This window comes from Perissodus microlepis, chromosome 22 (assembly GCF_051167445.1).
Source record: "Perissodus microlepis isolate ML-2025 ecotype Zambia chromosome 22, ASM5116744v1, whole genome shotgun sequence".
In the NCBI taxonomy this organism is placed as follows: Eukaryota; Metazoa; Chordata; class Actinopteri; order Cichliformes; family Cichlidae; genus Perissodus; species Perissodus microlepis.
In genome coordinates this window covers 19190249-19211986 of record NC_140481.1, presented here as the reverse complement: position 1 = coordinate 19211986, position 21738 = coordinate 19190249, and the positions used below count along the sequence as shown (strand labels likewise).

Here is a 21738-nt window from a genome sequence, read left to right as displayed (position 1 = left end):
TAATAGCAGTGGACAGATGCAAAAGTTGTGCTTTACTGTTAGATCTATTTTACTGTCAAACAAATGTTAAAACAGTCATATTGTTGAAGGCCTCAGTTTCTCAGGCCTGGAGACTGGTCAGTAGGTGCCCGGCAACCTGCAGTCAATAAGGAAAAACTTGTATTCCCCCGCTGGATGGTGAGTGGTTACTAAATGTTTCAAAGATGATATCACTCCTTGTAATTGCTTTGGTTGCTAACAAATTGTAGGGTTTGTAGTTTTTATAGAAGACAATGCCTTTTTCGCAAACACTTGCTATTTACCCACCAAGCTGTAGTTAAACTCAGATAAGTTCCACTCATCAAGTGGTAGTGAAGCTGTAAAAAGTTTTACGCAAAGCAGAAACAGGGATGTTTGCAGTGCAGCACCATATACTAATTTCATGCTAGTGACTGTCAGCAACCACTTGCCAACCAGTCACAGAATAGACTTACATACAGATTACAGTGTAGCAAACAGTGGTTATCAGACAATCACTCACCAGGCTCTAAACAGTATGACTGTTTTATCATTTGTTGATAGTACCATAGACCTGTGGTCAGGCTTGGATGAATAGGGATTTAAACAGAGTGTTTCATGAACAAAGCTATTTTGGGGCATTTGTAGAAGATTGTGTTTTTTTGTATGCCATAAAACAATAAAACAATATTGCTATAGAGAGGAGGTTCTGCTACAGAAAAATCCTACATGTACACTTACTGTGGTGCAAGTGCTTTAAGTGAGCTCCAAGTACACCTTAAACTATGTCTAACCCCAGTTTTCTCTGTATTGACAGCAGATTCTGCTAAGTTTGTAGTTAATGCCTCTAGAAAAAGAAATAACAAATGCAAGCAGTCACATCACTGTCACCTCTAATACAGCTGTTAATGTACACAAGTCTCACATGATACATTTAAACTGAATTGAATGTAAGCAGTTACTGGATGTAACTGGAAGTCTGGGAAGTCTATGATAAGAAGATGTTTATGTTCACTTTTTACTAAAACTATAAACTTATTTTTAAATCAGTAGTTAATCGACTACTAAAACCAAAAGTCTTATTTTCTCACATGATTTTACAGTGCAGTCAAAAAAAAGCATCAACTGCAGCTGTTCTAAACACAACACTTTTCCCGCCTCACTCTCTTTCCTAACCCTTCCCCCTCTTTTTCCCCCAGCTGTGACCTGCTCGGCTCCACCTGCCATCAGTAATGGGGTACTGCAGGGCAGTGACTTTGAATGGGGCAGCAGCGTGAGCTATAGTTGTTCACCTGGATATGAGCTCTCATTTCCAGCTGTTCTGACCTGTGTCGCCAATGGCACCTGGAGCGGCATGCTCCCGCAGTGCTTACGTAAGCATCACATTGAACTTTGGTTGTAAGGACACATCAATTACACCCATCACAAATGGAGCAAAATCTACTTTTGTCCTTGAACTTCCATAAAATTGAGCACATTCACCATTTCTAGCACCACAATTGAAATGGGACTTTGTGTGTTTGTCTCCGTGTTTGCAGCCAAATTTTGTGGTGACCCGGGGACTCCAGTAGGTGGTTTCAGAGAGGGACGAAGTTTCATCTATCAATCAGAAGTGTCCTTCAGCTGTGCTCCGCCTCTCATACTGGTCGGCACAGCAACTAGACTTTGTGAAAGCGATGGCACCTGGAGTGGAACGCAGCCGCGGTGTATCGGTAATCCATTCGTATTCACTTGACAACCATACAAAACATTCAGCTCATTGAAAAATGGTAATTAGGAAGACATTAGCTCATGAGAAGACGTGGTGCTCTGAACTTTTCTACACATCACTCGGCAGCGCTGTAGAAGGCTTTAACCTCCCAGCTTCCTCATACAGAGTCTGTGTGACATCCAATTGTGTGCACATGAGAACAGAGCATTTGATAGATTTCACAGCGAGAGCGGTCGTCATCTGTGCTACCTCCTCCTGCTCTAACAAGGCAGCTCTCTAGCCAAAAACAAACAGTATTTTCAGTAGTGAGAAGTCAGCGACATGTTTAACTCCTTTTCTGAGCTACATGTGGCAAAGAGTGGCTTCAGGCAATGTCCTGACCTGACATTTCCTGGAATCCATCTGCTCTTGTTAATTATTTTAGTTTAGAGAAATTTATAGGCCTGCTAAACTTCATGCACTTGGCTGATATGTGAACTCTATAACAGGGTGTTAAATATTTACTTTTATGCTCCTTTGATTTTCCATAATAATGTGATCACTCAGTTTTAATTGCCACAAGGTAGCAAAATGACTTTAGGTCTTGGTTAGAACTGGCTGTTGTTGGATTATAGCCTCTAATTGGCACAATTTTGCTTTTAAATAAAGATCAACCTTATGAATGAGTAAGTAAACAGGGAGGCTAGGAAAGCCACTTCTGCTTTAAGGTTTTAATATTTAAACTGAAACTTGGTCTCTATCGAAAAGGTCTACAGAGAGATGCAATGCTGAGACCCATAGAATGCTCTACTCTGTGTTTCTGAATAAAGTTCATAAAAAAATCACCAGTGTTACTGTGCCAACTAAGTCTTCAACATGTTTAAAATACAATACCAAGGCCTATAACCTCTGCCAGAAGTTTATATAAGATTTTACTGATTGCTTTTTAACAGTTCCTGACTTCATCATCAATCATTTATCCCCACATGAGCTGGAGCACAGCCTAGCATCCCCAGGCAGGGGTGTCTTACCCACTTCAAAGTCAGGGTTAAAATTAAAAGGCGGTGTTGGTTTAGCCAACAGAGCTTCCAAACTTCTGAGTGAGATTTCTCAAGAGGTCACTCTAGTAAAATGCATATCGTCTTTTTAAATAACATATCAAAGTGTAATATTACAGACTTGTTTTTAATGTGGCCCCTTTGCGGTACATACGTTTCCTTTTTGATTAATAATAATCATTAATACAATGACTTGATGTTACTTTTTTTCATTTGCTGGCTATTCTAGTGTTCGTCTGATAGCCCCCTGCCTAATGATCATGACAGTTAATGACCCAAAATTATGAACCTGACAGCCTCATTTTTGTTTACTCATGAGTATGCTGTGCCGAGCAACTGCTGTTCTTTAAAAGTTAGTGTTACATCAACTTATTGGAATAGCAATGAATAGTGACTCATTTGAGACGATCTTAATAAATGGAAGGGCAAGAGTACCTGAAAGGAGAACTTGGATATAAGTGAAAATATTGTTCTTTCCAGTGGAATCTCTCCCAAAGGCCATTTGCAAGCATACCATGCAAACATATTCCCATATGTTTTCTCTGTTGGACTGTAACAATGAAAACTCATTTATATTACAAAACTACAGCACTGTGCAAAAGTCTCGAGCCACCTCTCATTTCTTTATATTTTCCTGGAAATGGGTGCAGTGTTTTATTGAAATATTTACAAGAATACAGGGAAGTAACGTTTATGTGTCAAAACAGAGATTGAACAGTTCTGATAAGCTTGAAAGTCAATATTTGGTTTGACCACCTTTTTATTCTTCAACACAACCTGACCTCTCTTAGGCAAGCTTCCTTGTCATTTCTTTAAACTGTCTTCAGGAGTAGTTTTCCAGGCTTCTTGAAGGACATTCAAAGCTCTTTTTTGGATGTTGGCTGCCTTCTGTTCCAGGACAGACCATCCACTTTCTTCTACAGACATTGTAGACACTCACTATATAAGACCTGTTTTCCACTCATACATCAGCCTTGAGTGTCACCCTTCCACTGAGACCATTTGTGATGAGGCTTCAGTGAACAGTAGATGGATCAGCTGAAGGTGCTCTTCAGTTCCGCTCAGGTCTTGGCTGTATTTCTTTTTCTATTTCATAAGGACATAACTTGCAGACGTTGTTCATCTGCTATAGATTTTTTCTTCAAAAAAAAAAAAAAAGTTTCCTCAAACTTTTTAGGAGCACTCTGTACAACATGGAGTGTCCCAAGCTTTTGGCTAATAGCTCTTTGGGAATTAGTTTGTTTGTGCAAAAACACTGTTTTATTCCTGTCAAATTGTGTTATCTTTTAAATTTTTCATAGATTCAACCAAAGAAAGTGAAACAAATTATGTGTGTTTTGCGATCGGCTGATCATAACAAAGAGCCTAAAGACACAAGTGGTTCTTTGGTTTTTTGTTACATGTAGACACAGCACTGGTTTATCCCCTTGAGTCTTTTTATGCTATAACTATCCATGGGTCAGTGTTAAGGGAGTTTAAGTGAGTGACTTCCTTATGCTTTAAAAATTATAAGAAAGTTTTGCTCTGTGGAAGCAAAATGTAAAAATGAGGGGTGGCTTGAGACTTTTTGCACAGTATTGTATGCTGTGTGTATTATACTAGACATAAAGTAAACTTTAAAAATCTTGCCTTGGTTTCCTCTCTGTTGGGATAGAACAAGTACAAGTTGAAATATATGAATATATGATGCAATACTGTATACTGCATATATTGAATATCGAATTCCTTGTCTCTGAGATCTGATTGCTAGTGGTCAATTTGCAACATATTAGATAAAATTCAGAATTTAAAAGTAGGGCTATAAAACCTGTTTTGGAACTTACAGCAAAAGTGCTTGCTCAGAAGTTGAGTTAACACCAGCACATGCTGTAACTTACAGTATTTAGTAAAAGCCTTCAAGAAGCAGACATCCACATCCAACTTCAAACAAACGGCTGCTATCCGGGGATTAAGAAGAAAATGAGAAGGGATATTTGGCACACTTTACAAATGGTCCCTGTGAGTCAATTTACCAGCCCATGCAATGTTTAGAGCAACACTTTGCGTGTCTGATTCAGAGCAGGTGCATGGTAATGAATTTTAATAAATGAGAGCTATTGTAAATGCGAGCAAAGACCTTTTTTTTTTCTTACTTTGGAGCACTCAATAAGGGATACAGCCACTACTTTTACAGCTGCTCAAATGGGAAACAGACTATCTGAAAACAACGGGCTGCCTTTAAATTGTTACCCCATCTGATATAAAGACTTCATCTATAACTGCTGGAATAAGAACTAGTTTCAGTTTGCTGCTGCTGCCGCTGAATGGAGATCTTTCTGTTCTGTATCATAATTGCTTTTGTAGACTGAGACTGTTAAACACACTCAACCACAAAGTGACTCTCGGTGTGTTTTTATGGGCAAAGTGATCTGAAGTGTGTGTGTGTTTTGGTTGATTTATTAGTTTGTGATTTCAGCTGTATGTTAGTGTCTGATGTGTATTACTATGTGACTGAAACAGAATGAGTTTTGACCTAAAGCAGCCTGCTCTTTAAATAAGACAGATGAGGGAAGAAGCGGTTGGCAAACGGAGGTCTGGTGACATGGAAAGACAGAAAAAGAGGGGAAAAGAGCAGTTATACAGCGAGGTGGAAGAAGACAACAGTGAAAGAGAGGAAGAGGGCAGATAGATAGGTACAGGAAGTGAGGGAAGGAGAGAGAGAGAGGTGGAGAGTGAAACTGTCATTTCAGAAGCTGTATTGAATTGAGCTCTGCGTCAGGATGTGCTCTACATGCTGATGACCCTTCCACATGCGCACACACAAACTCACATACGTACACACACACACACTTAGAGTGGGCCCTGCTTCGTTTTCTGACAAAGTGCTACTGCCCCCTGCTGTCCTGATGGCATATATAATCCACTGTTACCATGACAACAAAAGGGAGGAAAGGGAACTTGAGAGGGGATGTATAACGCTGCTGCTAATTTGTCTTTTTCCTAGATTTTGTGTGTAATTACTTCCACTCGTGTGCTGATCTTTTCAGAACCAACCAAAACCAGCTGTGATAACCCGGGAACACCACGCTACGGCTCCTTGAATCGGACCTATGGTTTCAAGGTAAATCTGCACTCTCAGACTAGTGCCGTATCTTTCTACCCAAGAAGTGAACCCAGTAACTAATAGCAGCTGTTGCAAATGAAAGAGAGAGGAAAGAACGAAAGGCAGTAGAGGGAGTCAAGAAGAAAATAAAATGTTAAGACATTCAAATGCAGCGCTTTAAGATTCTTATCCACCGTGCAATGCCATCAGGGAAGCATCTTGTCAGTCCTAAACCACTTGCAGTATGGTAATGACTCCAGACATACAGCCAGAGTCATAAAGAAGCATATTCAGTGACAACAGGAGCAAGGAGTCCTGCAACAGATGATTTGCCACCCACAGAGTGCTGATCTCTAACAGTGTGGGATGCTTCTGAAACTACTTGAATTCCCAAACCCAAGAACTATAGGAAATCCTTCAAGATTCTTAGGGAACAACCTGCTTACCTAGTACCAAATAATTATAGTCATTTCAACCAAATAACTAATAATTCACTGTTAATTTGTTATTTGGCAGGAAGAAAGCAAGTAAGATATTTTATAAGGATTGCTACCTGCTACCACACAGGAGGGAAAATATCTAATGGCTGATAAATATTACAGCATTGCCAGGTAGCAAACTTCATTATATTTTTGACTTTTGATTGGTCTCAAATTAAGTCTTGATGAACGGGGAATGCAAGTTGATTTTATACTTCTAATATCTTAAGGAATACAATGGATGCTTGTGCATTTGCATTGACATGCCGCAACCACATCTAAACATCTATTTTAATGTACTTCATATTAAGATACTGGTCTTTATCCACACGAATTCACCTGTTGAAATACGAGTAACATTTATCATAGCAGTACAACACTATGATGCTCCGCTGAAGATATTCAGACTCCTCTTTACCAATCAGATCTGTTACAATCTCTTTAATGGCTTCTGTGTGCACTTCTGTCTGTGTCCTTATGCCTAGGTTGGGAGTGTGGTGTCATTTCAGTGCCAGCCTGGTCATTTGATTCAGGGATCTTCCTCCAGAACCTGTCAGCCTGATCTAACATGGAGTGGGACGCAACCCGAGTGCATACGTACGAAACACACTGTTTCAATTTGTCAGCCACTCACCCTTTCATCCCTTCAGACTCTCACTGAAGTGTAACAATGTATCTGTCTAAACCCCGCAGCCCACGCCTGCAAGCAGCCGGAGAGCCCACTCCATGTGGACGTGGTAGGGATGGATCTTCCTGGGTTTGGCTACACCTTGGTGTACAGCTGTCAGCATGGCTACTTCCTGGCGGGGGGTTCTGAACACAGGGTCTGCAAGAGTGACAGCACTTGGACTGGAAAGATGCCGATATGTCGGGGTAAGTACTTCTGTCCTGCTACAGTCATTTCCATTGTTCACATTTCCTTTAAGTGTATCTTTTTTTGATTATCTTATCTGGAGCGTTTTAGCTTAAGTGACCAGATAGCAGTGTTTGAGCATGTTTAGCTCAAGGAGACTTTGTCACTTCACACACAGGGTCAGACAAGCCATCTGGAGTAGGGGGAGATTTCCTGTTGGGTTGATCAGCCTTTGGATTGGTGGTGAGCCTGGTGGTTCAAAGGCAAAACAGATCAAAAATGTCCCATGGTGTTTTGTCCCTTTGCTAGATTTACCAGGCAGGACCATAAAGGTGAAGTCATGCATTAATCCTGCTTTATCAAGCTTAAACTACAACCTTGTGAGCCATCGCAGAAGAAATGAAAGAATTGCAACATAAGCATCCCGTACTGTACATAGTTAATACTGTAAAATATCAATATCAATAACAATCCACTGCCTAGCAAACAATGCTACAATTATCTCTTCGTATTGTCTCACAAATTATGAAAAATGATGGAAACACTGAACATTTGAGCCAAAAAGTTTAAAGTTCACTCTTCGAATCTCACAAAAAGGTCAATTTGGGAGGTGCTTTGATTATATAGAAGAAATCAGCATCATCCCTGCTATAAATATGTAGTTGGCACTCTTTAAAATCTTTTACTTGGTATCGACACATGCTCACACACTGTCTTTTCTGAAACCTTCCACCACGGCTACCACCCAGCTGCCCTGGAGTAGTCTTCAAAATTGGAGCACTTCTTAATCCAATTTAAGGTTCTCGGACAAATAACCTGTTCCTGGCTTGCATGTATTTGTTGCCAACAATAGCTGCATCTTGACGTGATAGCACAAGCTGCTGATGGTGAATGGAAAAAGTGTCTTGAAGCCATTTTAAAAGGATCTAATATACACAGCAATTATTGGTCATTGATCATTAACCTTATTTGCATTTCAATCTACAAGTAACCATTAAAGAGGTTTGTCTTGCTCGACCCTTTTTCGGCCCACTTCTCACTCGTCGTTGTGACCAAGAGTGACTGCCGCTGCATTTTAATGTGGTTACTTGTTAGTATGAATTGCACTCTCCCCTGGATAACATGGTTGATTAGGGAGGTTGGCTGCAAACTAAAGCATTTTAAAATATTTCGTGCTGTGCCCCTGCTGCCCTGCTCATGAGTTTTGATATGACATTATCTTCTTTTTCTCTTTCTCTGGCTGTGTGTGTAGCCGGAGAGAAGAAGAAACCTGTGAAGCCAGTAACAGGAACCCCCAGCCCCAAACTAAACGGTCAGTTCTACTACTATCTTTCCTATTCCAGTCATTCCTTGTCTATTGTTGACTTATCTATTCCGTTTTAGTCTGGCTTAATCTGTCGTTCGATAAATTCAGCTCAGCTCCTTTTCACTCTGCTACGTTCTGCTCCACAGTGCTGCTCTTGTTTTTCTTATGCTCTTGTCAATTTTATTGCACTTTACTGCTTTCTATGGTAGTTCTAAATAATTTATTTTTCCTCACTACACAGAGAAAGGTAAATTAACTACTGTGAAATTCTGCTCTTCTTTATGCTTGTCTTTTTCTGCCATACTGTATGCACTTATCTGCATAAAATGAACACATGCTGAGCAGTTATATACACCAGTTTGCTACAACATTAAAACCACCTGCCTGTTGCCTGGCGAAAAGTTTAACAGAAAGTGTTAATAAAGCAAAGGCAAGGAGCCCAGTAAAAGAAGGCTTAGATCACTCTCTCTATCCAACCACCAGGACGCCCTGCAGAGAGCAATAAAATGTAAGTAGCATAGATAAAGGGATGAAGGCAGGGCAAAACGGCAAAGAAGAGAGCCAGTTTAGCTAACTGTGTTGAGGTCAACAATGCAGCGAAAACTGAAGACAGATCATCACCTTAAGTAGTAACAGCAGACTCCACACAGGTGAGTGGCACTGAGTGGCAGGAACCCCAGACAAGTCACACCCCACAAGGCCAGATTAATGACACACACAAAACTGATTCATGCAAGAGAGAAAGAGGGAGGGAGACAAACAGAGAGAGAAAATGATGAGTCGGCACAGGAGGACAGACGTACCATCATAGGGGTTAATGCTGTTTAATGCTGATTGGTGCAGGCAGTTGTTCTCGTTTTGTTTTTTAAAGATTGGAGCGGACCGTAATCTAATTCATATTCTCTTCTTTTTCGTAGTTCCAGATGATGTCTTTGCTCCCAACTACATATGGAAGGGTTCCTATAATTACCGTGGGAGGAAGCAGCCTATAACACTGAGCATCACCAGCTTTAACTCCACAACGGGGAGAGTCAATGTTACCCTTAGCAACGGCAACATGGAACTGCTCCTGTCAGGCATGTTACGCTAGGTTTAATTGTTCAGTAATCTACTGAAAGCACTTTGAGTAGATTACCACATAAGTGCTGTGACATGACAGGCCGTCGTTGTAATAAAATGTAGCTATAATACTAAATTATGCTGTATTGATCCATTGGCAAAACTGTAAGAAAGCAACCAAACAGAATTGAGAGCACTTTTATTCTTTATTGTTGCTTTTTGTTAATGATTGGAATTCATTTCTTTCTACTATGCTTCTTTGCAACGTTGTTGTACACACATTCACTCACTCACTCACTCACTCAGACAGACACTTACTCACACACATGCCTCCCAGGGTCGCACAATAGCGTCGGCAGGGGGTTAAGACCCTATTAAAACACAAATCCTGTTGAAGCTAGAATTGCTTCCTGGAGTAGCAGAGTGCACAAACACCATATCACAAAACCGCGCCGCTATCAGACATTCGTCTTCTGGCTTAAAGGAGCAGCTTTAGATCAATAACAGCTAAAGCTGCACTCACACAGTCACAGAAAGGCCAGTGGCCAGTTACATAAAACTTGCATGTTTTTTTCTGTTTAAGATGTCAAGTTTTCTTTACCCAGGGAATATTTTGAAAGGCAGCAGGGGTTTGGTGTTTTGGGAAATGTGCATACTTTGTATTTTATTTCCAAAAGTGAAGCTGGAAGAATATATCAGTTGACTATATTTGTATTAGATTGGAGACATGAAAAACAGCCATCGCTCTCACCTTTTTATGAGTTCATGAATTGAATTTCTTCGCTTAACTTCAGTTTCCTGGTTTTCTCTTTAAAAAAAATCATCAATTTTTTAAAATAAATATTTTCTTTATTTTGCAGCTCCATTCACTTTGCTGTCTTTTCTTTGTATCCCGATAAAATGTCAGAACTAACGACATGTATGGTGCACCAGACAAAGTAGAAACACGTGCTGTAGGATCTAATGAACTATAGTGAGAAAGCCATTAAACCATGTACCATGTGCAAACCAAAAATCACGTGTTTATTCTTCGCCCTCTAGGAGTGTACAAGGCGTCCGAGGCCAGGCTGTTGCTGCTGATGTATCAGGTGAATTATGTGAACCAGGGAAACCAACTAAAAGATTCAGCCATCTCTCCCGCCAAGATTATAGATGATTCCTGGACCATGGATGGATTTGTAAGTCCCAGCCGATAAAATCAATCTAACCATATTCAGTTGAGCTGCATTTACATTGAAGCCATTTGACTTTCTCTAAATATAAGTCAGTGAAATATTTAAACTACACCAGCCATCAGAGACTACCTTCTCTGCCAAGGCCAATGTTCTTTTTTTGCAATTTTAAAGACAGCCCTCCAGATCGGAGCCAACATTTAATGTGTCCCTTTGCCTGCCCATGCACCACCTCATCACCAGGTTCCACGACATTCGCTTTGGTAGTTTTTGTGAAATCTTGCCAAGACAGGAAAAGGAAAATAAACAAACCTCCCTGAAAATACACCTTATACAAAGATTTCAGCAAAACCCAAACATCATCTTCGATTCATTTGCTCTGTAGTGTTGACATGAAACCAGAAGACAACCATTCTTTGTCCCTCTGTTTTTCTCTTCACAGTTGTTTTCCTTTCCTCTCCCGCCTAAACAATTTCTCAACCGCTCTTTCTTTTTAATCTACAGGTATCAGCAGAGCCCGATGGCTCTAGTTACGTATTCCAGGGTTCTATTCAGGGAAAAGACTATGGACAGTTTGGACTGCAAAGATTGGGTAATTCTCTTTCGATTTTGCCAGCAGCACCAAATAATACTGGCTCCTTTGGAATTCAGCAATGAATGACTACAATTGATAGTAAAATCAGGCAGACTGCTTCAAACTAATTCAGTAAGTAATCTTGGAGCTTCTAGTGACTTTATTGCTGCAACAGGGACAGCCATGCAGTGTATTCTCAACAAGAGGAAAAGCTGCTCTTTAGACTTAAAAGGTTGGAGCTGTGCAAAAAGACTACAAGCTCCCGAGTCCAATGTAAGCTGCAAGTCACCTGCAAGATGCTAAGCAGATAATAATCATTATCTGGTAGCATCCACGTCCACTTCCAATTACCAGAGCCCCTACCTTAATTATCATAGTTACAACTAATAAAAATTTGGTTGGTTATTTGCTGAAGAACTCAGCTTGAAAGCCTTTTGTTCCAAACCCGCAACAATATTTCTTGTTGTATCAAATCACTTTGATGACAGTGTATTTCCTGGTTTGTCGCAGGTCTGAATATGTCGGAGAGTCAAAACTCGCCACCCCCCCAGCTTGGTACCAACAGCAGCTCCGTGGCTATCGCCATCCTGGTGCCTTTCTTTGCTCTGATCTTTACCGGTTTTGGCTTTTATCTCTACAAACAAAGGTATGTGTTGAAAAAAGTAAACCTGCACGTATCCCTTTGAAGTGTCATTCAGCTGCATTTCAGCAGCTGAAAGGAATACATTCCTGTCATTGCATCGTGGTTTAATTTCTGTTTTCCATTAACAACGTACAAAAAGTAAAAAGGCATTGTTAACATTTTAAGAAGCTGTCTAATTCCTGATAACAATGCCTTACTCAATGGTTTGATTGTTGCAGTGCTCAAAGACAGTTAAGTCACTGTCTGTTGCAAACTGTGCCGCAAAACAACTCTGTTTAGGAGGTGGTAAATTGGATTTTTCAGAGATATGGTTTAAGCACAAATGACTTGTGTTCGCATTGTTAACAGATGCAAATAACTTCTGTTCTGCTGTTAATATCTTTAAAAAAAAAAAAGGCTTGCTGAAGGAATTAGTTGTGGATGAGCTGATTGGAATCTCACTAGGCTTCCTAAAAAGTGCAACATGCTCTCTAATCCTTCTTAAGGCTTGTTTACAATGCTTCTACTCTCAAGACTGCATTCTGTATTGTCCACTGGCTGCTCGGTAATGTTAACATTAATAGGCAATTAGAGCATTTCTGCTTCTCCAATGGTGTATTTATGATTTCTTTATATGTGTGATTTTCTTTGTTGTTTTTTTGCACAGAACCACACCAAAAACACAATACACAGGATGCTCAGTCCATGAAAACAACAACGGCCAGGCCGCCTTTGAGAACCCCATGTACAACACCAACGCCAAGGCTGTGGAGGGGAAGGCTGTTAGGTTTGATCCAAATCTAAACACCGTATGCACCATGGTTTGAGGATCGACTCACCTTACTTGAATTTAATGACTCAGATATCCAATGGGACCACGGCTGGTAAGAGACGACGAAAGACAAAAGCTCCGTGCTTCGATGCAAACTTCACCATGAACGACATGGTCTGCACACTGATTACAAAAGACCTTCATTCCCAGTCCAGAAACCTAATCGAACCCAGCTCTCCAGCTGAAACCAAAACCCAGCATTGGTTTCCGTTACTGAAAGCATTTTGTATCCGCAAATGAAATTTGAACAAGTATGAACACAAAAGGTCTGCTGCCTTTGATAGAAGCAAGCAGCCAGTGTGAACTCAATGGGAGATGTAACATCAAGAGATGGAAAGGGATACTACTGAATGGAAAACCATACTGGCTATTATCTGTCTCTAACCCCAAGACTCAGCGGGTCATGGATTCTTTATAATTGGATTCCAAACCAGATACATCCATTATACTCTAACCTCTTATTTAACCTCTCTCACTATCTATAATATGAGTACTAATGATTAAGCCATGACCTGCTAGTTGGACATCATGACATGTTATCACAACCCAATGCCAAATTTTGTATGTCACACAAAGTTGTGAAGAGGAGGACCCAGAGTGGGATCTATGATCACTCGTGCCTGGAGAAAGAGAGCGCACATCGTCAGAGCCCAGCTGTAGTTGGAGATCAAAGAGATAATCCACTAAAAAATATTTTTCATATGTAACATGTTGTCAAACTGACTGTATTAAACAGGTCCTTAAATATGGAAAAAAAAAGAACAAACGTAATCACAATGACCACAGATGGGGAGATGTGACATGAAGATGATGTCATAAAAGACACTGTGATGTTAAGAAAACTGTTTCTATCTATTTGGTTTCAACACTGACAGTACAAAGAGAACACTGTCACCAGCAGACCATCAGTAAACCGGACTAATGCTTTGTGAAGAGGAAACTATGTCTGAAACAACCATGGAATACAACACCCTAACAGCCAGACAGGACAACCTCCTGTCTCCATTACAACCAGAGGCTGGTATTACCAGCCAGTATTTGTCTTTTTTTCTATTGAAATGGGATCTAAAATGGCTAATGTTAGCAGACAGTTGCGAAAGTTGCTTTGAAAAGAGACTAACTCCTAAGCGAAGGATAAGGGCATCCTTGGAGATGGAGCTGTAATCCTAACTGAACTGGGATTAGAGCACAGCAAAACTAAAAGGAGTCTAAAGGGGAGCTAGCACTTAGAGAACGGATGAGAGACTGTCTCATCTAAAGGATAAACTGCCTCTTCCCATCCAATGGATAAGAGAGGAGGCTAAGGAGATGGAGACAGGCCCTAACTGAACTGGAAGTAGACTAAGGGAGTCATTAAGAGAAAAAAGAAGATTTTGAAATTGTAACCCAGCCAATCAGAGCCTGTCTAACCTGAAATCATTTACTGGGAGAGGTCAGCCCTCCCTCTACATAATGAATCAGATCAGACAGAATATGAGGTAAGATGTTCCTGATCCTGCGAATTTAAATGGATTTTGACCAGAAAGACACTAAATGGATACAGAGGACTCTGATGGACTAACAAAGAGAAAGACTTTGACAAACAGAGAAAGCTCTGGCACTAAAGCACATTTCATGGGAACGCTACCTGTCTGCCCGCTGAGAGATGGACTAGCATAGGGACGGAAAGGTTACTGACAGGGTGAATGACAGACACAAATGATGACAGGTACACGTACAAAATCTGGAGAGTCAGGTAGAGACAAGTGGTATTAACAGTCATGCAATGAGACAGACAGGTTCAAAGAAGATGAGCCTGGTCTCGGACTGTTGCAGGCTCCATCCATGTCTCCACTTCACAGACAGTTTAAACACAGATTTACAGGCTTACAGAAGGACAGACAGGAGGCAGAGACAGACATGAACTGATAGACAGGCTAAAAGAAAGGCAACAAGGTTGTAACCCTACAATTGTGGACACTGTTCCACTGTAATTCTGCACTCTGAGAGTGCTTATCTTCTTTCTTTCTTACTGCTGCAGAATCTTCTGATCTGTAAATCTATTGCATATATATATTCGGGAGCATTCACCACCTATATTTTTGTGCTATATATTTACCACAGGGGAGGGGCTAAAGGGTAAAGACAGATTATAGCAGAGTTTTTAGAAAAAAAGAAAGAAACATCGGAATAAAAGACATTATAATTATGTGCTATTCACAGAAGTCACAAGCAGTATTTTGGTTTCTTTGTAACATTAAGCAGGTTTATTCTAATTCGTTCTGTATTTTGAAGACCCTCACACATGCACCGTCTTTCCCACTGGGGCAATCATGAGCATCAGTGGTATTGTTGTTGTCGTTACTGTTGAGATGCAAGGTTTGCCAGCAACAATTATGCTTTTTAAATGGTTTTAGTCTACATTTATCACAGGTGGCAGATTTCTAAAACCTGGTAGAGTTTGTACGTGTTTGCCATTTTTCCGAATCCTGCACTGGAGATGTTGGACAATAAAAATATGTAATTATCTCCGCTGACACACCAACAACATTTTAAGGGTGAAGCTAAAGACGGAGTAACAGCTGGGATTTCTGAACTAGCTGGCGCACTGAGGACACAGAAAATAGTGAATTAAAACTCTTGTACTTTTAAAAATAGCTGTTTATTTAGTTATGTTTTAAATCTATAATAGATTAGTAGTATACTTCAACAAACCTTTTTGTCATCATGGCAACACAGAAAGTCGAGCTTTTAATGGAGCCCATTTGTTTGATAGACAAACTCTCATCCAGCTCCGTCTCTGGATATTTTTATCGTCTCTTACAGTACAAGGCCACAATAAAAGAAAACATACAATTGGGCTGAAGTGCTTATTAACAATGAAAACTGATAAAATTGCCCAAAAGTGAGTTTTTAAATAGATATATTGATCAAATCTGAGTTACATAACATGTCATATTGTGTTTCTATTATATATTTTACATAAGGAAACGGGACAAACATAAAAGAGATTAACAAATACTTGCAATACTTAGGATCTGTTTTTCAATACATTTCAGAATTATGACAATTTTTAAATAAATTTTATTTAGTTGCAAAACATACACAGTTTAATCTGCAGGAACCAGGACGTTATATCTCACTTGTGGCAGCTAAATGTGTCTGTTGCCACATAAAGTGTGAATAAATTAAAGACTACTTAAATTACATATTATTAGTAGATGCTGTTTGATAGTTGGTGCACCAACAAATAGATGATGCTTTTTGTTAAGCCCAAAACATGGTTTAAGGACAATGTATGAGGAAAATATGATTAAATAGACAACTTGATGGCCTTCTTGTAAAGCGATGCAGCAAAGCTACTATTAAAAAATATATTCAGTTCACAGCGCACATGGCATCTGAACCCTACGTATGGATTTCTTTCGTGTCTCAGTATCTTACTCAGGATGCCTTCAGTGTGAATCAGAATCACACCACAGACAGACCTGATTGTCTTTAGGTGATCTTACATTCTATTTGCCCACATCATGTTAAATCAGTAGACCCCATTTGACTCTTTAGGTTTGAAGGTTTGCATTATCTTTGGCACTACAAGTCTCCAACATGAGTGTTGCTCAACAACAGACAGATTTTAATGACACGCATGTCTGTGTTCAGTGAATTTCAAATCTTATAGTCTATTTATAATCATGAACTGACCCATTTATCATAATGCTCGACTATTTGAAGCCAACGCTTGTTTGTTTTTTTTCTTATTTCATGCATATTGCATAAAAGCAGCCATATGATCTCAATTTTATTTATTTATTTATTTTTTGTTGTGATTGTTATTGTTCCAGTGTGATCTGCCACCTTTTTGATAAACACTCTGCAACCTTTTCTATATTTTGCCCCTATCTGCCACTGTTGTTGCACTTGATATCAGCCTTTCTAATGATTTCATGTACCATAAATGAACCACTGCTGAGAGATGAGTAGATGTTTGAGTTTTTGTGTGAAACCTTTCAGAGTAAATTAACTATCACGAGGGAAGGGCCTGGTAGTAAACCATATTAATTGGTCTTAACAGGAGGCAGAAATAGAAGTATCAATCAGCATTAGTCATTGTTTTGCAGCTTTGTTGCTCATTGAATAAAAGTGTTTGTTTTTGTTGTTTTCTTTTTGAAGAATCTGGTTTCACGAATGAGAGGCTGAATTTTGTTAGTTTTGGGGTCCCGCACATGATGGATAACTAGACTTTTTAATGAGTCTGGGTGCCAGGGTGAACAAAAACATCCACTTTGTTTTAAGAACCCCCGCTGCTGTGACCACAGGCGCCAACCACATCCAGCTGACAAGAAAACTCCTTTTAAAGTCGTTACTGATTTAAAGGCAAAGGTAGCTGCGGCTTCCTTGTTTATCCATGCTGTGACTGTGCCGCACTTCATCGCTATCATGACATCGTTTCTTATTACAGGTCGGATTGATTGTTACCGCTCTTGTTGTTGTTGTTGCTTTTGTTGCCGTTTCTTCAGTATGAATCTGACACAGTGCCTACCAAAAACCACGAGACCCTCCCTTTCGCTCTGTCTCACACGCATGCACACATGCATACATACAAACACACACACACACACACACACCTGCTCCAGCGCCCTCTGCTCCCCTCACTCGTCATCAGAGGTCATTTTTTTCTAAGCTTCAGTCTATTTTGCCACAAGCTTTTCCTACTGACTGACCGCAATAAGACCCTTGTGATTTGAAAGACTTAAAGCCGTTCCTGCCTGGGGGACATTGGAAATATTCACCATTTGAGAAAAAAAAAAGATGAAATATAGAATAAAAAAGTGTTTTGTACAGAAATATATTTTTATGATGAAATAATTTGTAAAATGTATGACTCTATTATGTAAATTTTCAATGCAATGTAAAATTAAAAAAGGCTAATTGCTTTTGTAAAAAAGAAAGTGTGTTTTCCATTATTGTCTCGTTACTTTTAATGACTTTCTGAAAACTGGAAATTGTAACCACTTGAGGAAAGCAGCGTTGAGGCTACAGCTTAAAATATGTGAGATTAAGTGTTGCAGTGTAAAGTGATGTGGAATTTAAATGTTGCTTTAGGTGCAAATGTGACTTGAAAACTAGTTTTCAAAGTCAGGAAATCCCTTGCAGGGGAAATACAGCAGGCGCAATGTGTACTGAAATGAATATAAATACAGCGTTGCTACAGTATGTCACCTTGAGATGAGCTCCCTAAACTTCTTCCATTCAAGAACCGTGGAAGTTCTTATCACTGGAAATCCAACATTATTATTTGCTGCTGCACCTTGCTGGAAAAGAAGCAAGAAATAGGGAAGAGGAGACAGCGCAGTTTTCACTGGTCAAAAGGTAGTTAAGCAAAGGCATGCACAAATTTGTTCAGGTATATGCAGTAACAACAGGAAATTAGAAGAGCCACTTCATGTTACGATATAGCAGAGTCTGCATCTGGCCAATATTCCCTTTACAGGTGAAGAAGACCCCGACATACTTAAGCATATTCATTTAAGGCAGTAAGTAGAGGTGGGGGGATTGAGTCAAATATCAAGAGCATCGATACCTGCGCTGGTATTGGTATTGAATCGATACTAGCACAACTGGATCGATACTTTGCTTCTATTCGCTAAGTTTAGTATGTAGCTTGTTGAATAGTGTTAAATTAATTAATTTTTTAGAAATAAAAGTTTTGTGTTGACTGTCACGTGTGTTGTATTTATATCCTATAGAACATTTAAAAAACAGAGGTTGACTCAAAGTGCTTTAACATAAATAGACACCCAGAGTGGAAAGCAGTGCAAATAAATGTAAACACGGCTTCTCATGACACTCATCTTTTATCAAGATGGATGTCAGTGTAAGCTGTTTCTATCATTTAACCTGAGACTGAATTTTGTGTCATTTCTATACAAAACTTAACACAAATATGAAAAAAAGTTTTCAAACCAGGCTCCAGATGCTTTCAGCGTGAACTCCAGACCGCCGACAGGTCTTGCAAACAACAGCCATTTTATCACGTGAGGCATACTGCTCCCACGTGCTAAGGTCACTACCTGGGTTATGCCATGTTGCAAATTTTTTGAGGTGCTTTTTGTGATATTTAATGGATCGGATTACATTTTTTTTCTCCTCAATATCCGATCCAGTAATTTAGGTCAGGATCGGACCGATACCGATACTGTATATCGGATCGGCCCATCCCTAATATGTATGCATTAAGGCCATGGTAACTACATAAATTGCAAAAAACAAAAAATAAAAGTGCAAAAAAACTACAAAAAAATTGAAAATCGTTTTTGTTTTCTTTTTGTTTTTTACACATATTTCTAGTTAGAGAAATTTCAGAGGTATATCTCTCAAAACTGTAAATGCAAAAAAGTTGCACAAAATAGTTTCCAACCACAGGAAATTTAATTTAAATTTTAAGTGTCGTCATAGTTTTATTTTTGAGATACATCATTTTTTTATATAGTGCAGGAAAAACGAAATAAATATTATAATGCAAATTTGCAAAAAAACAGCATGTGCATCAGAATAAACTATTTCCAACAGTGTAATTTGAGTTCTAAGCATCCCAGTAACTATACAGAAAAGCATAAAGTCAAACATGACTTTTAAAAACACCTGTATAGCTTTAGGGAAAAAAAAAATACGTTTCCCCACGAGATATAACGTCACTTCCGGTTTTGGCAGGTAATGGCGGACATGCGATAGTTCGCGCTGATGTCCAACTTAGGAAGTGTTATGAACAGCTGATCAGATCGGCAAAGTCAGCAATATAATTTTGCTGTTGCTGCAAGTGCTTTTTATGCAATTTTTGCAAAGCCATATGTGGAAGGAAACCGTGACCTGGGACAAGCTGAATGCATAAGATGCAAGTATAACTCTTCAAGTTTCCTATGCAAAAAAAATAAATAAATATTGCGTTAGTTTATGTGGATGCTATGGAAGCCCGTTTCCGCCACTAAATAAAAACAAAAAAGCTAGTATCCATAACTCGAAATTTCGAGTTACTTTTCTCAAAATTTCGAGTTAGCTCTGCCAATCAAAAATATACGTGAATGAGGTCGCTTTCTTGTTACCCGGAAGCATATGGCGCAGAGGAATGCGCACTCAAAAATGGATCCCAACAAATTGGCGCTTTCGCGAGTACGTTTGCTGATAGTAACACCATGTGATTCAGCTAATAACACAGGGATTTCATCATTTGTGAAGCCAGGCTGAAAACACTCAGCAATCTGTGCATTCACGACTGGATGTAATACCGGTAGCTTAGCTGTAGCATTTGTAGCTGAGTGCTTCAGCTTCCGGGTAACAAGGAAATGACGTCATTCACGTAGATTACTGATTGGCAGCGCTAACTCGAAATCCATAACTCAAAATTTCGAGTTATTTTCTCAAAATTTCGAGTTAATAAATTGAAATTTCGAGTTAATATGTCGAAATTTTGAGAAAGTAACTCGAAATTTCGAGAAAATAACTCGGAATTTCGAGAAAATAACTCGAAATTTTGAGTTATGGATCCTTTTTTATTTTTTTTAGTGGCGGAAACGGGCTTCCATAGGATGCACTTCTACCGGGATTTAAAAATAGTTAGGCAAAACGGAGCGTTCCCACTCCAGTAGGCCTTAAAGGGTTAAAGACATTTCAGGTCTCCAAAAAAAGTTTCAAAATGCCTGAAAACTGAACGTTGTGGTTGTTTTATTAATTAACCGTTGTGAAAAGTAAGAATCACTGTGATTTAGTGCTCATTAAAATGTGTTCAGAATTTGCAAATTGGTGATTCTTCATACAATTCTTCAAATGTCATGACACACTGCTCTCCCCTAAATGAGCTGTCTATAAGATAAAAGTATTGATATTGGCAATACTGGCCCTGTATGTACTTGGTAACGGCTCAATACCAAAATCTGCAGTATCACACAGCATTAGCAGTAAGATGTTCCTGGCCTGGAGTGAGCACGTCACCTTTTTCCGACTGAGAACCGTGGCCTCAGACTTTGAGGTGCTAGTTTTCATCACAGGAAACCAATAAAACTACATCATCCACAAAAAACAGGAAGGAGATCCTGAGGCCACTGAAACAGTCATCCTCCATAAAAATGTATTCTAATTTAAAACCAATTCTGTCCATAAAAATTATGAACAATATCAGTGGCAAATGGCACCCCCGGTGGTGTCTAGCAACCACAGAGAACAAGTCTGACTTATTGCCAGCTAGTCACGATTACGTCGACTATCAAAATCGTCGACGACCAATTTAATAGTCGAGGCGTCGTTTGAAGCTTTGTAAGATCCCAAAACACGCAGGAATAAGTAGTAGGATTTAAGCGTGTAATAACGGACTGAAACAGTAGATGGCAGCACTGCATGTACAAGGATGCCAGCTGCCCTTAAACCCCGAAGAAGAAGAAGCTGTGTCCCAGAATTCATAGCGCAGCCCAGCTAAGTTTCCAACAATGGCTGCTGCTAGTTAGTTTTAATATTATTCTCATTATTCTTTCTGTGTCACAAAATAAACGTTTAACATATTTTCAGGCGAGAATGTAGCTGTGTAAACCTCGTCAAAGGAGCTTGCAAAGAAAAGCGTCTGGACTTCTTTAAGTTACTTGAAGACGTTTCACCTCTCATCCGAGAAGCTTCTTCAGTTCTAAGGTCAAATGGTGGAGAGTCCCAGATATAAACCTAGTGGGAGTATCCCCCCACAGAGGGACAAAAGGACCCCCTGATGATCCTCTAATCGCCTGAGCCAAGGCGCCTGAGCCTGAGCCTTAGCCTTTTTTCCTTCAGGCTTAGAGGGAACATGTTCCCTCTAAGCCTGAAGGAAAAAAGAAGGAACACACACATGTAAAGGAAGCACTCAAAACGTGCGGCTATCCTAAATGGGCGTTCTTAAAGTCAGCAAAGAGGCACAGAAAAGAAGACCAGACACCAGCGAGGGAGGATAAGAAGGACAGACGCAACAACATTGTCATCCCCTATGTAGCCGGTGTATCAGAAAAACTTAGGAGAGTTTT

General features: G+C 39.6%; 1 protein-coding gene across 6 annotated transcripts in view; it reads left to right on the top strand.

Annotated features, from left to right (window-relative positions):
* The window catches only part of LOC146362952 (CUB and sushi domain-containing protein 3-like), a 388582-nt gene extending 370930 nt beyond the window's left edge, over window positions 1-17652 (top strand). For all 6 annotated transcript variants that reach the window (XM_084918660.1, XM_084918664.1, XM_084918663.1 and 3 more), the window contains 11 exons: window positions 1197-1370; window positions 1536-1709; window positions 5772-5845; window positions 6792-6903; window positions 7000-7179; window positions 8412-8471; window positions 9383-9541; window positions 10566-10702; window positions 11201-11288; window positions 11781-11916; window positions 12560-17652. In XM_084918660.1, the coding sequence (XP_084774786.1) occupies window positions 1197-1370; window positions 1536-1709; window positions 5772-5845; window positions 6792-6903; window positions 7000-7179; window positions 8412-8471; window positions 9383-9541; window positions 10566-10702; window positions 11201-11288; window positions 11781-11916; window positions 12560-12719 (1454 nt within the window). In that variant the 3' untranslated portion in view covers window positions 12720-17652. The remainder of the gene's footprint in view (window positions 1-1196; window positions 1371-1535; window positions 1710-5771; window positions 5846-6791; window positions 6904-6999; window positions 7180-8411; window positions 8472-9382; window positions 9542-10565; window positions 10703-11200; window positions 11289-11780; window positions 11917-12559) is intronic.
* The last annotated feature ends 4086 nt before the right edge of the window (window positions 17653-21738 follow it).